The 15,247-nt window shown below is 44.6% G+C and overlaps 1 protein-coding gene across 2 annotated transcripts in view; it reads right to left on the bottom strand.

The window, feature by feature from the left end:
- Spg7 (SPG7 matrix AAA peptidase subunit, paraplegin) overlaps positions 1 to 15,247 on the bottom strand; it is a 43,869-nt gene that overhangs the window by 7,121 nt on the left and 21,501 nt on the right. For both annotated transcript variants that reach the window (XM_027410636.2, XM_027410635.2), the window contains exons 10-13: positions 6,110 to 6,234; positions 4,403 to 4,505; positions 2,876 to 2,986; positions 1,022 to 1,137 (exon numbers count right to left, since the gene is read on the bottom strand). In XM_027410636.2, coding sequence (XP_027266437.1) covers positions 1,022 to 1,137; positions 2,876 to 2,986; positions 4,403 to 4,505; positions 6,110 to 6,234 — 455 coding nt within the window. The remainder of the gene's footprint in view (positions 1 to 1,021; positions 1,138 to 2,875; positions 2,987 to 4,402; positions 4,506 to 6,109; positions 6,235 to 15,247) is intronic.

The raw sequence follows: 15,247 nt of genomic DNA, 5'->3' as shown, positions 1-15,247 counted from the left end.
GTAGCCAAAATACCCACACATAACAAAATAATAAAAAGAAAAAAAATTGGGCTGGAGAGATGGCTCAGAGGTTAAGAGCACTGTCTGCTCTTCCAGAGATCCTGAGTTCAATTCCCAGCAACCACATGGTGGCTCACAACCATCTGTAATAAGCCCTCTTCTGGCCTGCAGGCATACATGCAGGCCGAACACTTTATACATAATAAATAAATAAATCTTTAAAAAAAAATAAAAGAAAAAAATTTTGTTTTGTTTTTTTTTTTGAGTCAGGATTTAAAGGTGTGAACCACCACCACCCAGCAAAAAGAAAATTTGGTCTTGTTTTTGAGACAGAGATTCTCTGTGTTGCCCTTGGCTGTTCTGGAACTACTTCTGTAGACCAGGCTGGTCTCAAGCTCACAGAGATCTGCCTGCCTGTGCACCTGAGTGCTGAGATTAACCTCCTGCCAACCCCAGGAACACAGAAGGGACTGCTCCACTCTGCTTCAAAGAGACCAGCCAATATGTTGTTAGCTCTGAAAATAGCAGCTGAAACTGAGCAAGAGTGTACATACGGGCAGTTGGCTGCCTGCTGCATTGTCTTATCCTGCATGGCTGGGGTGGAAACAGTGGAGCCACAAAGCCCTTATGGGACACTTGCTACTTGTCAGAGCTCCTCAGACCTCCCTAGAGGATAAACCAGATGCCACATTTCTTGTCCCATATCCCTGGGTTCCTCAAGGGTCTCTATGCACAGTCTACATGATTTCTGGAAACTATCTCAAATAACCATTTGCCATCTGAGCAGAAACAAGTTCAGCTCTCCGCCATGAGGCTCAAGTGGGCAAGGACAGAGGCCTTGGACATAGGAAACTTTCCCCTCATGCCTGGTAACTGAGGCTTAGGACCCACTCCAGTCAGAATCATGCAAAGTTGGTGATAAAATTTCTTGCATAACACAAACACATGTGGTGTGTTTTCCAGACCAGATGTGCAAAGGTCTGTATGCACAATGCCTATCACCATTTTCATCACAACCCACCTTCATTACAGCTTCTGTGTGTTCTAGCAGCCAACCAACCAAGGCATGGCCAGACTCATGGAAGGCAACCACTCTCTGCTCCTCCTTGGAAAGGATCTTACTCTTTTTAGCAGTTCCTGAAAGAAGTCAAGAACCAAGTTCAGGAACAGTGTGCTCTGGTACCTCCTGGGCGCTCTTTTCTTGAGAGGCCCTTCTGTGGCTCTGCTGACTTTTCACACAGACTGTTAACACCCAATCTCAAGGGAGTTCTAGGGGAGAGATGGAGAGTTTCTTGGGAACCATCAAAACAGTTCTTTTGCTTGTTTGTTTTCTGTTTTTTGAGATAGGGTTTCTCTGTGTAGGCCTGGCCGTCTTAGAATTTGATCTGTAGATCAGGCTAGCCTCGAACTCAGAGATTCACCTGCTTTTGCTTCCCGAGTGCTAGGATTAAAGGCATGCATTACCACCCCCAGTTATAAAAACAGTCTTTAGGAGCTACTGATAGTCTTCAGCTTCAGCGAGTCTCTCCCTATCCCATGAGTGACTTCTGACTTTGTGACTGACGGGATGAAGAGGGGTCCCTTCAGAATTCCAGCAGCAGCTGCCTCTGCTACAGTGTTCTGCTTCCATTCTTCTCTCTATGAGATAAAGACCTCACACCTCAGGGCAAGTCTACTTAAACTTTCCTACTCAGCTTCTGGTCATTTACCATCACAAACTTTGCAAACATTAAGTTCCCATTCTATGCATCTTTTTCCTGTTGTTGCTGTTTTTTGAGAAAGTGTCTCACTATGTAGTCCAGGCCATCAGGTGCCACCACACCTGACCTCGAGTTAATGTTTAGGACATGTGGTGGTTTGAAAAGAAAATGGCCCCCAAAGGGATGGTACTATTAGGAGGTGTTGCCTTGTTAGAGTTGGTGTGGTCTTGCCGGAGGAAGTATGTCTTTATGAAGGTGGGCTTTGAGGTCTCATATTTGCTCAAGATACTGTCTAGAATGACAGTCCACTTCCTATTGCCTTCTGATCAAGATGTAGCCAGCACCATGTCTGCCTGTACACTGCCATGCTCCCTACTATGATGACATGGGACTGAACCTCTGAACTGTAAGCTGCCACATCAATTAAATGTTTTTCCTTTATACTCATAGCTGTGCTCCTACTTTGCTAATCACCAGAGTCATTAGTTTCAGGAAGATGAGAGTCAGTGGCAGATTTATACTTTTCCCACAAACACTGCAGGTGCCCTTTGGGGACAGCAGCCTCTACCGACACCAAACTTGGCTAGCTGTGCCTCATCTGGTCCAAGGTGGGCTTTCAGCCACCTCATGGTGCCTAGGATAATCTATGCCACAGATGGGAGTACAGGGAACTTTTTTGGGGGGTAGGGAGTGAGATAGGTTCTCTCTCTCTATTGACTTTCCTGGAACTCACTCACAGAGATCCTCCTGCTTCTGCCTCCTGAATGCTTGGATTAAAGTGTGTAGCACTGTGCCTGGCCTTTTTATTTTATTGTTTTCCTTTTTTTTTTTTTTTTTTTTTTGAGATAGTGTCTCTTGTAGTCCAGGCTGGCCTGGTACTTACTATGTAGACTTGGATGACCTTGAACTCCTGATCTTCTACTGCCCGAGTGCTGGTATTACAAATACATATATCAGTATACTGGACTTGAAGATGTTTTTTATATTTGCTTGAAGAGTAGTTCTGTTCTGAGGTAAGTTTACAATATCTCAAGTGCTACTTATGATAGAACAATAGAACCTGGGTCAAGTTCCACCTACTCCACCCCTCGCTAGTCTGGCATAGACAAATTTGGACTGGTCGTCTGAAAGCTTCAACCCTAACAACGCCTTAACAAGGGGTGTGGTGCTCATACCAGCAATGACACGCTCCACGGCATACTCAAAGTTGAACGTGTGGACAGATGTGTGCCCCTCCCGTGCAGCATGCAGTGCTGCCTCATTGCAGATGTTGGCGATGTCGGCGCCTGTCAACACAAACCACAGGCAGGGATGGGGGGTGGTGCTGGCTCTTCCCTGTCAGCGTTTAGGAAAAGGGGAGAGAAGGAAGGAGGGAGACTCAGCTTTTAGTGATGAAAAACAAAAAGGAAAGAGAGCCAGAAGTAAGAGCATAGGCCTATGATTCCATTACTGGGGAGGCTGAGGCAAGAAGACTACAAGTTCTAGGCAAGCATAATGGAGCTTTGTCTCAAAATAACAAAGGAACAAAAAAGGAAAGGAGGAAGGGAGGGTAGAATAAAAGGAAAGGAAGGGAGAAGGGAGCGGAGAGAAGGGGAAGAGGGAGGGAGGAGGAAGAGGAGAGGAAGGAAATGAAAAGCGGCCAGTGGTGAACTGTAGTAGGAGGCAGGGCAGGAGGCAGACAATTAGTGCTGTCCCGGAAGCCCTCTCCAGGGGCAGCTGGCTCAAGTACTGCAATGTCACACTACTCTGGATCTTGCAGTCCCTTTCCTGTCTGCTCTGTGCTGTTTTATGTCACCTGACACTTATGTGTATAAAAGAGCAAGAACAAAGGGCTCTCATCTATACAAATTCTATTAAAGACTGAAGGGTAATCAAAAAGGAAAAGCAGTCCAAGAGTAATTTTGTTTTTATTTTCAGAGACAGGGTCTCATGCTATAGCCTAGCCTGCCCTTAAACTCACAGCAGTCCTTGTGTCTCAGCCTCTCAAGTGATTAAGATTATAGGCATAGATGCCAATGCACATGAAATAAAAAATAAACAAACAAAAAAAAGATTACAGGTATAACCCACCAGCCTGGCTTTCAGGGTAATTTTTTTTTTTTTTTTTTTTTTTTTTTGGTTTGTTTGTTTTGGTTTTGGTTTTTCAAGACAGGGTTTCTCTGCATTGCTTAGGAGCCTGTTCTGGAACTCACTCTGTAGACCAGGCTTGCCTCCGCCCTGCCTGTCTGGGAACTCACAGAGATCACCTGCCCCTGCTTCCTGAGAGCTGAGATTAAAGGTGAGCACCACCACTGCAGGCACCTAATTGTGATTTCTACTTCACTGGCAATCACTTTGTGTAGGAAGCCTGGTGGGGCAGTCTAAACTGGAAGGTATACCCTATGCAAACACAACACAGGCACACTGCCAGACTGTCTCACAGTCCCCTAAGGCAGAAGCTCTGGGACCATGATGATGTTGACTGATACTTTGGTAGAGACATCACAGCTGCTACCTGTGAAGTAGGCAAGCTACAATACTTCTTGCAATTGCTTCCAATATCTGGGAGGAAGAAAGTCCCTCTTTTCTGTCCCTTTGCTGCTTGCATTTGAACTTGATCTCAGCCCGACGTGGGCTGATTAGTGACTCAGAACAGGGACAGCACTCGCACGGGGAGATGGGGGCTCTCCATCATGAATACATGTACTAGGTAGAGGTCATACCACTGAATCCTGGTGTTAGCTCTGCCAGCCGCTGGGAGTAAAAACTGCTGGGCTGGGTCAACTTCAGGCCTTTCAGGTGCTGCTCAAAAATCTCCCGTCTCTCCTGTCACAAATAAGGAAGACACAGCTGAATTCACACTTGGCTAATAAGACAAAACCTTCTCCCACAAGCTCCATGAATGAAACTTGTGGCGATTACAGGAAACACTGGCTTCTGCATTGTTGACACTCTCAGTCATTACCCATGCTTTCGGAAACCAATTTAGAAAACTCCAAACAGCAATTTAAACATGAAAAGAAAATAAATGTAACAGAATATAAGTAAAGCATATCACTCATAGCAAAGATTTATTCCACAAAAATCGGCAAGTTACACATTCTGGATCCTGACATAAAATTTCTGGACACTGTCAGGTGACCACTGGCTTATGTTATATAAAGTGGTTACCCCACACATCTCTGTTCAGGGTATTAACCAACTACCCAGTCCTTAGGTTTGCTCTCCTTCCTTCCACACAGACCTTCTATCTACCCAATTCCTGCTCTCTCAAGGCTGTAACGCAGGCTCTTTGACCATGCAGCAGGACCAAACAGAAGCTTGTGAGAAAGAGGCCACCAGGGCAGAAAACCCTGGTTTCGGGGCTTTCAATGGACTCCGCTCCAAGACAAAGTCAAGTGTAGTTACGAGAGGCAAGGTGGTTAGAGGCTGAAAACATGGTGCAGAGCTTAGGAACACGTTGCTCTTTCAGAGCACCTGGGTTCAGTTCCCAGTATCCACATGGTGGTTTCACAACTATCTGTAACTCTAGTTGCAGGAGACCTAGGGGATCTTATACTCTCTTTCATCCTCCTCTGGCACTAGGCACACACATGGTATAGATGCATTCATGCAGACAAACTTTCATATAAATAGAAATGCATAAATAAATCTAAGAGGGAGGGATGAAAACCCCAAGACCTCTCACAAAATTCAAGATGGAAAGGAGAGGTGCCTTCATTTTGATTTCAAAAGAATTTACTAAAAAACTCAACCTAAGTCAGGCAGTGATGGCTCACACCTTTAATCCTAGCACTTGGGAGGCAGAGGCAAGTGGATCTCTGAGATTGAGGTCACCCTGGTTTGCAAAAGAGTTCCAGGACAGCCAGGGCTACACAGAGAACCCTTTTCTCAAAAACCAAACCAAACCAAAACTAAAAAGAAAGAAAGAAAGAAAGAAAGAAAGAAAGAAAGAAAGAAAGAAAGAAAGAAAGAAAAAGCCACCTCAACCAGTGCAGTCAACTTCACACACTCAAGGAAGAGACAACACACTGGGCAAACGAGCTCACTGTGAAACTAAGAAAGAGCAGTGAGCAAATACTGAGCAAACCCTATTACCAGGACCCTATAATCCCAGCAGCAAAGAAGCTGAAGCTGGAAAATCATAAGTTCAAGGCCAGCCTGGGCTACATAGCAAGACTCTATCTCAAAAACCAAAACAAAACTACAAAAGGACACTGGGTATCATGGTGCCCAGAGGGGTCATGGACACTTACTTGAGCACCAAGGATCATAGTAGTATCATACCAAGCCTAGGACCTAGAGAAAAGAACTTTGACAACTATAAAACTAGAGCTTCTTGTCTCAGACAGGGAAGGAAGGCTGTGGCCTAGGCCACAAGAACGGTGCTATGGAAAAGTGGCTGCCCCATCCTTCCCAGCAGTTCTGACCTGAAGAGTGGGAAGATCAATGAAGACATGCCTATCGAGTCGACCTGGCCTCATCAGAGCATTGTCCAAAACATCAGCTCGATTTGTGGATGCCAAGACGATGACATGGTCTGTGGTGCCCATTCCTGAGAGAACAGAGCAGACAGTGGCCTTTGGAGTGGGGAATTTCAACAAAATGGCTTTTCCTAGTGACTACCCCCTTCAGGATATAGCAGGGTAAAAGTAAAGGCCCAGGGAAAAAAAGAACTATAGATTCCTTCTGGACAGGATGATGAGGTGGAGGCACCTTTCCAATGGTTTCCAATCAAAGTCATGCCAAAGTATGAAGCTGCTTGTTCTCCAACAACAGCAGTTTCCTTTGGCCATATGTGGAAGCAGTACTGCTCAAAGCCCCCTGGAGATGCAGGTGGCATCCCTGGCAAGAGAGCAGTAAATGTTCATCCCAAGGACCTATTGTTCTTGCTGAGCTGCAGATACTACGTGGTATCTAAACACTTTAATACCTGGGTTTAGGTATGAGGTTTCTTGTGCAAGATATTAAAAGTGGGGCTGGAGAGATGACTCAGTGGTTAAAAACAGTTCTACTCTTGCAAAGGACCCAGGTTTTGTTTCCAGCACCTAATCAGTTGGCTCACAACCATCTATCTGTACGTCTAGTTCCAGGAGGTCTGCCCTCTTTTGACATCCATGGGCACAAGACACACATGTAGCACGCGCGCGCACGCGCGCGCACACACACACACACACACACACACACACACACACACACACACACAAACACACAATAGGCAAAACATTTATACACCTATAGTTTTTTAAAAAGTGGTTCAGAAACCACCCCAGATCCTTGATTAGATTTGATTGGGGAAAAAAAAAAATCAACTACACAAAAAGGTTTATAGCTAGGTGTAGGGTTGCATACCACCTTGCTCCCATCATTTGGGAGGTAGAGGCAAGAGGATACCTGTGAGTTCTAGGTCAGCCTGGTCTACATGGCAATTTTCAGGAAAGCCAAGACATAGAGAACTCCTCCCAAAACAAAACAACAACTTTAAAAACTTTCTAGGGCTGGAAGTTGGTGGCGCACGCCTTAAATCCCAGCACTCGGGAGGCAGAGGCAGGCAGATCTCTGTGAGTTCAAGGCCAGCCTGGTGTTCAGAGCAAGTGCCAGGATAGGCTCCAAAGCTACACAGAGAAACCCTGTCTCGAAAAACCAAACAAACAAACAACAAAAAAACAAAAAACCCAAAAAACAAAAACAAACTTTCTTTCTAAAGAAGTTGGGGAGGGGGCTGAGAACGTAGGTCAATTGCTAGAGTGTTTGTCTACTCTACAGGAAGCCCTGGGTTCAATCCTCAGCATCACATAAACCAGGCATGGTGGCACATACCTGTAAATACTAGCACTCTGGAGGTAGGATGATCTGAAGTTCAAGGTAATCCTCAGCCACATACTGCATTCAAGACTAGCCTAGGATACATGAGACTCTCAGAAGGAAGGAAGAAAGGAAGGAAAGGAAGGGAGGAAGGGAGGAAGGGAGGAAGGGAGGGAGAGGGAGGGAGGGAGGGAGGGAGGGAGGGAGGGAGGGAGGGAGGGAGGGAAGGAAATCATCCTTCTTTTCACACTTTAGACAAGCCACAACAGTGACAGTAATCCACTGAGCCTTCAAGGGCAGAGCAAGGCAGAAGGTCACCTTGCCAAAGCCAAGCAAAAGCTTAAAATCAGTGCTGATTGTTTAAAATGAGATCAGACTCAAAGAGGCACCACAGACACTACCTTCCACCATAGCCCCAAGGTTCCTCTGGACACCTGAGCCATTGGTAGAATGATAATGACACAAAAGGCAAGAAGATGAGAGGCTACAGATAGGGTAGCTAAGGGAGATCCATGCAAAACATTCTGCCCAAAGACCTTCCTGGTTTCCCGCTCAGACTTCTTTTGCTTGTTTTAATGAGATACTATCAATCTCAGTAGTCCTGGCTGGCTTGAAACCTGCTGTACAGATCAAACTGGCCTCTGCCTGCCTTTGCCTTCTCAGTATGCTCCATCATCACACCCAGCATACTCATGCTTCTTAAATGTCTTCTGTCCAGGTGCCTTGGAAATCTGAAATTACACAGATTATATGCAAAAGTGTGCCAGGCCGGTACCCAGATATTTGGAAGGCTGAGAGAGGAGGATGGCAAGTCCAAGGCCATGCTGGGCAACTAGTGAGAGTTTATCTCAAAATAAAAACACTGTCTCAGCTCCCCTTCCCCCCCCCAAAAAAAAATAAGAAAGCATTACCACAGCCATGTTTGCTTATTGTTTGTTTTTATCTACACCTGACTTTGCAGGTTGTTTTTTGATTATTTTTGAGCCAGGACTGATGGCACACATCTGCATCCCCATCACTTTAGAGAGTGATATAAGAGGATCAAAAGTTCAAAATCACCCTGAATTACAAGAGAGGTTCAAAGCTAGCCTAGACTACATGAGACCCTGTATCAAAACACAAGCTGAGCATATTGACATATGCCTTTAATCCCTGTATTTGGAGGCAGAGGCAAATGGAGCTCTGTAAGTTCCAGGCCAGCCAAAGCTACACAGTAAGACCTTGTTCTTCCCTCACCAAAACAAACAAAAAATTACAACATGCTGGAGAGATGGTTCATTTAGAAAGAAAAACAAAACAAAAAAAACTTGCTATGCAAGCATGAGGACCTGAGTTTGAATTTTCAACTCATGTAAAAGCCAGATGATCAGGATATCTTGTCCCTTTCCCCTTCTTGGGGGTCCATGTATGTCTCTCTTAGGGTCCTCCTTGTTCCCTAGCTTCTCTGGGGTTGTGGGTTGTAGGCTGGTTATCCTTTGTTCTAAGCCTAAAATCCACTTATTAGTGAGTAGATACCATGTTTGGCTTTCTGTGTCTGGGTTACCTCACTCAGGATGGTTTCTCCCAGTTATATCCATTAGCCTGTGAATTTCAGGACTGGAGCCCATTCCCTATGGAGGGATACTCTTCTCAGCCTAGATACAGGGGGGAGGGCCTCAGTCCCGCCCCAAACGATGGGACACTTTGATGATTCCCCATGGGAGGCATCACCCCTCTATGAGGAGTGGATGGGGAGGATAGGATGGAAGATGGTGGGGGGAGTGGGATGACAGGAGGGAGAGAGAACTGGGATTGGTATGTAAAATAAGATTGCTTTTAATTTAAATAAAAAATTTAAATAAGTCATATACATAGCACAAGCTTCTGTAATCCCAGCACTGCTAGGTAACATGGGGAGTGGAGGCAGAAGAGCTCTCAAGCCAGTTGGGCTGGGTAGGGGGCTTGTGTGGTGGAAGGATGGGAACATACCCAAGAGCTGGGAAGCTGGCTAATGTCACAAGAGGGATGTGGGAAGTGGACCCCAGTATTTACCTGTTCTACATTAGAGAAGCTGGCCACACTCTGACAAAATCAACACAGAGTAACAGGCCATTTATTAGCACATAGCACCAATACAACAGCCACGCCCCAGACAGAGCAGATTTCCTCACGCAGGTGTTCACTTCTAACCTTCACTCTGGGGATAGGAGAGGTCCAGAAACTGTAGCTATGTGTGGAAATGGCTCTTAGCAAGGCCAATACTAATATCTGGGGCACACACAAAGGGCCACCAGTGGTGTCCATGTGCTCTCAAGCCTGACATCACCCAGGCCTTGGACCATAGTCTGACCTGAAGTGTTAATGACTCCATTGAAGAGTGATGAGCAGTCTGAATGGTTAGACAAATAGCTATTTGCTAGTAGGGTATGACCTAACAGTCGAGTCCCAGGCTGTGTCTGTTCTGTTAGTCACTTACCTGACATGGTTATGAGGATATGTATCCTGCAAACTATGCAAAATACACTCACTTCTACGGTAAGCACTGGGCTACCTAGATGCCTAAAAGCCATGGCAAGGCCAACAAGATAGTTCAGTGGGTAAGAGAGCTTTCTGCCAAGTCTGACAATTTGAGTTCAACACCCAAGATCCCAAATGAAAGAGAGAACATACTCCTACAGATTGGCCTCTTTCTTCTATGTATACATTGTGGGGTATATGCATATACTCTACCCTTAAATGTAAATAAAATACAATTTTTAAATAATTGTAAGGTCAAGCTGGGCAATGGTGGCACACGCCTTTAATCCCAACACTTAAGAGGCAGAGGCAGTCAGATCTGTGAGTTTGAGGCCAGTCTGATCTACAGAGTGAGTTCTAGGACAGCCAAGGCTACATACATAGAGACAGCCTGTCTCAAAAAAACAAAAAACAACCCGCAAAGTCAGGTGTAGATAAAAACAAACAATAAGCAAACATGGCTGTGATAATGCTTTCTTAATTTTCTTTTTTTGGGGGGGAGGGGAGCTGAGACAGTGTTTCTCTATGTAGCTTTGGCTATCCTGGTACTATCTAACGAGACCAGGCTGACATTGCACTCACAGAAATTCACCTTTCTCATTCTCCCAAGTGCTGGAATGTTTATTTTTGAGGTAAGGTCTCACTATAGAGCCTAGGCTGACTTCAGATTCCAGATCCTCCTGCCTCAGCCTCTTGAATGCTCAAATGCAAGTATGTACCACCTCATCTGTCTTCTTCCTTCCTTTTTAATTACTATTTTAAAAATTTTAAATAGATTCACATTATGTTGTTTATGTGTATGAGTGTTTTGTCTGCATGCATGTATGTGCACAGTTGTGTATGCCTGGTCAGTGTAGAGATCAGAAGAGGGTGTCCCAGCCTTTGGAACTGAAGTTGCAGATGTTTGCTCTGCAAGGTCAACAAGTATTCTTTTTGTTTGTTGTTGTTGTTGTTGAGACATGATCTCACCATGTGGCCCCCAGAATTTCCTCTGTAGATGAGGTTAGCCTTGAACTCACAGAGATCTGACTGCTTCTGCTGCCTCCTGAGTGTTGGGATTAAAGGAGTGTGCTCCACCATGACTGGTTACAAGTGCTCTTAACCTCGGAGCCATATTTCCAGCCTGCTTCCTTCCTTTCAGTTTTTTTTTTTTTTTCCCCTGGAACCCCCCTTTGTAGACCAAGCTGGTCTGGAACTTACAGAGATCTGCCGTCCTCTGCCTCTTAAGTGCTAGGATTAAAAGCATGTGTGTGCCACCACTCACAGTTTTTTTTTTTTTTTTTTTTTTTTTTTGGTTTTTTGAGACAGGGTTTCTCTGTGTAGCTTTGGAGCCTATCCCGGCACTCACTCTGGAGACCAGGCTGGCCTCGAACTCACAGAGATCTGCCTGCCTCTGCCTCCTGAGTGTTGGGATTAAAGGCGTGCACCACCAACGCCTGGCCAACAGTTTTTTAAAATATAAACCAGCATCTTATGCAAGAGCTCTGCCACTGAGCCACTCCCCAAGCCCCATTAAAATTTTTTTCTTTTCCCTTGAAGTTTTGACTAGCCTGGAACTTGCTATTACCAGGCTGCCCTCAAACTCACAGAGATCCACCTGCCTCTGCCTCCCAAGAACTAGGATTAAGGGTGTGAACCATCATGCTTGTGCCTATTAGGATTTTCAAATGACTCCCATGTGGAATCAGCATTCACACTCTCCATTTGTGTTTTCCCAAACAAAAACTTGTACAACATATATATATATACTACAGCAGAACACTCCATGTTAAAACACCCTTTCTCTAAAAATACAGCTGTGGCCAAGTGATTGTGTGGTAACCAAGTGGGCAGCTGGTGCTCTTGCCTTAGGCTTTCTTGTATATCTTTATAGTCCCAGAAATGCCCATAGCACCTGTGCTTAGGCCTCTGTGACTAGGATTTCTCATTCCCTTGGGGAGTTTTTCCCACGACCAGCACAACATCCGCTCAACTCCCTCCTCTGCACTTCAATGAACAGAAATTGCTCTTCCTGAGGAGACAACAAAGACTAGTCTCAGAGCATCTGAAGGAATCAGTGTACACAGCTGTGAGAGCACAAAGAGACTTGTTAGTGCTGGGCCAACTTGACAAGCAACCAGTTCCTCAGCCAACCCTGGGGGACAAACAGCTATTTTTACAGTAGTTCAGAGAAATTCAGTTCAGAAAAATGTCATGCTTTCTAGTAGACTCAAAGCTCTAGAGAAAGATGGCCTCTGTCCTTGTTAAGCTGTATGAAGTAACAAACTGGTTAACAGATTTTCTTTTCTAGTTCAATAGTAATGTTATAAAATTTATTTAAGCCCCTATTTAAATAAAATATATCTTTGAGGGGGAAAAAGAGCCACAGGAGAAGGGTTCATTGGAGTTTTCTTTATGATCAAGGATGCCTGGTTCAGAAAGATGAAGGATATGTGTTCAATCTCACTTCACGAATCATAGAGCCATAGCTGAGACAGAATGGACCCTCATACCAGGTTCCTGGGCTTGGTCTGACAGTTTCCATGAGTTTCTAGCAGCCCTCGGCTCTCCACAGGGAACTACTCCACCCTTATCTCCCAAGGCATTTGGTGCTCTGTAAACTTGACACTGAACATTTGCTGTTGGTATGCAAAGCAGCTGCTGAGGTCTTTGTTGCTCCTGCCACTGACTCTGAACTTATATGCTGATAGACAACTGGACAACAAAAGGGACAGGAAATAGAAGGGTCATGTGACAGCTCTATATGTAACCATTCTCGTATCTTAACAATATATCTTTTCCTCTTCATTGTTAGAATCATCCTTTGATTATTTATTTATTTATTTTGGTTTTTTTGAGACAGGATTTCTCTGTGTAGTCCTAGCTGTCCTAGAACTTGCTCTGTAAACCACGCTGGCCTTGAACTCACAGAGATCCATCTACCTCTGCTGGGATTAACAGTGGCTGGGATTAACACTGCCCAGTCTGTGCTTTGATTTTTAAACCTGTAGCAACTTTATAGATCATGAAATAACTTCCTATGTGCACCAACTCATCTGATATCATAATAGCTAGGAGTTGAATTCCCATGTGCATGTGTGGGTAGGAGTGCAAACACATGTGTGTGTATATAGGTGTATGTATGTATGTGTGTATGAAGGCCAAAGGAAGACAACATGTGTCCTCTTTTATCACTCTCCACTTTATAGTCTCCCACCAAGGATAAGGAGCAGGATAACTTTGAAGAGACTGACAAAGCTCTGTTTAAACTCTTTCATATCAATGTAAAGTTTCTCCTTAGAGCTGTTACACAGAGAAACCCTGACTTGAAAAACCAAACCAAAGAAGTGCCTCTCATCAATACCAAAAACAGCTTGGGAAGAGTGTCTCCATAAGATATAAACCTAAAACCTATAACTGAAGAGTATTTAAGGATCAACCTCAAGATGGGTATGGAGTCACATACTAGTAATTCCAGCCCTTGGAAGGCTGAGGCAGGAGGATCAGGAGTTTGATGCCAGCCCTAGAGTCACATTTAAAATCTTATCTCAAACACAAAAACCAAAAGGCTAAAGGGGTTGGTTCAGAGCAAGAACACTTGCTGCTCTTCCAGAGGACCTGATTCAATACCAGAACGCATGTCAGCAGCTCACAAGCACCCTAACTCCGGCCCCAGGGGAGCCAATACTTCTGACCTTTTCATGCTCATACATATGCATAAAATAAAACAAAAATAAACAAGCCAGTCATGATGGTACATGGCTTTAACCCCAGCATTTAGGAGGCAGAGGCAATTGATTCCCTGTGAATTTGAGCTTAGACTGGTCTGCATAAGAAGTTCTAAGCCAGCTGGGATTACATAGTGAGACCATGTCTCAAAACAAAAACAAAAAACATGAGGTTAAAATTGTCAATTTTATGGTGTTTGTTTTTTGTTTTTTTTTTGTTTGAGACAGGGTTTTTCTGTGTGTCAATTTTATGTTTTAACTACAAAAATGCTCACATCAAATAAAACCAAACATACCACACACACACACACACACACACACACACACACACACACACACACACAGAGAGAGAGAGAGAGAGAGAGGGGGGGGGAGGGAGAGGACAGAACAGCTAATAAATGCTCTCATGGCCAAGCCTGATGATTTAAGTTTGATTCCAAAGACCTATACAATGAGAGAACCAACTCATTAAAAGTGGTCTTCTGGTTATATACCTGCCATGGCATGTACTCCTTTCCACACACAAACAAACTATATTAATGTAATTTTCAGAAAATCTTTTAAGGGATGAGTCTTCTAGAAATGGTTCAAAAGAAAATAAAGTCCACATCTCCCTCACTGGGTTTCTTCATTACAAAGAAAAGCAGTGCCATGCACGCCTTTAATCCCAGCACTCAGGAGGCAGAGGCAGGTGGATCTCTGTGAGTTCGAGGCCAGCCTGGTCTACAGAGCGAGTTCCAGGACAACTTCCAAAGCAATACAGAGAAACCCTGTCTTGAAAAACAAAAAAAAAAAAAAAAAAAAAAAAAAAAAGCAATGCCACTGTGGTCAGTTCAAAAGTCTCCTTCACAGAGTCAGTCACACATGGGCACCCTGTGTTGTATCATAAGAATCCCAACACCCAGCTCAATCCTCTCACTCCAGGAGCACAGAGACACACAACAGAAATCGAGGGGACTCAACTGCTCAGAGGCCTCACTATTAGCTGTCACCACTCACAGTCCTGGCTTCCCTTTGCCCAAGCTTGACTACTGGATTTCACTGGGATGAAGCTAGTGGTCAGTAATCACCAAACATGGTGAAGCCCTCGATTTACTTCTCAGTATGAAAGAAATGAAAAAGCAAAGCTGGCTGGGAGGTAGTAGAGCACGCCTTTAGTCCCAGCACTCAGGAGGCAGAGGCAGGTGAAACTCTGTGAGTTCGAGACCAGCCTGGTCTACAAGAGCTAGTTCCAGGACAGCTTCCAAAGCCACAGAGAAACCCTGTCTTGAACCCCCCCCCCCCCCCCCCCGCCAAAAAAAAGAAAAAGAAAAGTTGTATTTCCTTTATATTTACTAATTTTACCTGTATGAATGTTTTGCCTGCAAGTATATGTACCATATGTGTGCCTGATGCCTGCAGGTTAGAAGGGCATTTGATGCCAACGAACTGGAATTATAGATGGTTGAGAGCTACCACGTTGATGGTGGAAACCAAACCCAGGTCCTCTGTAATAGCAACAAGTACTCTTAACCTCTGAGCCCTCTCTCCAGCCCCAAGTGGAGGCTCTTTTTTATGTTT

This window comes from Cricetulus griseus, chromosome 3 (assembly GCF_003668045.3).
Source record: "Cricetulus griseus strain 17A/GY chromosome 3, alternate assembly CriGri-PICRH-1.0, whole genome shotgun sequence".
NCBI lineage: Eukaryota > Metazoa > Chordata > Mammalia > Rodentia > Cricetidae > Cricetulus > Cricetulus griseus.
Note: the sequence above shows the minus strand (reverse complement) of the source record. Positions and strands in the feature narration are given on the sequence as shown.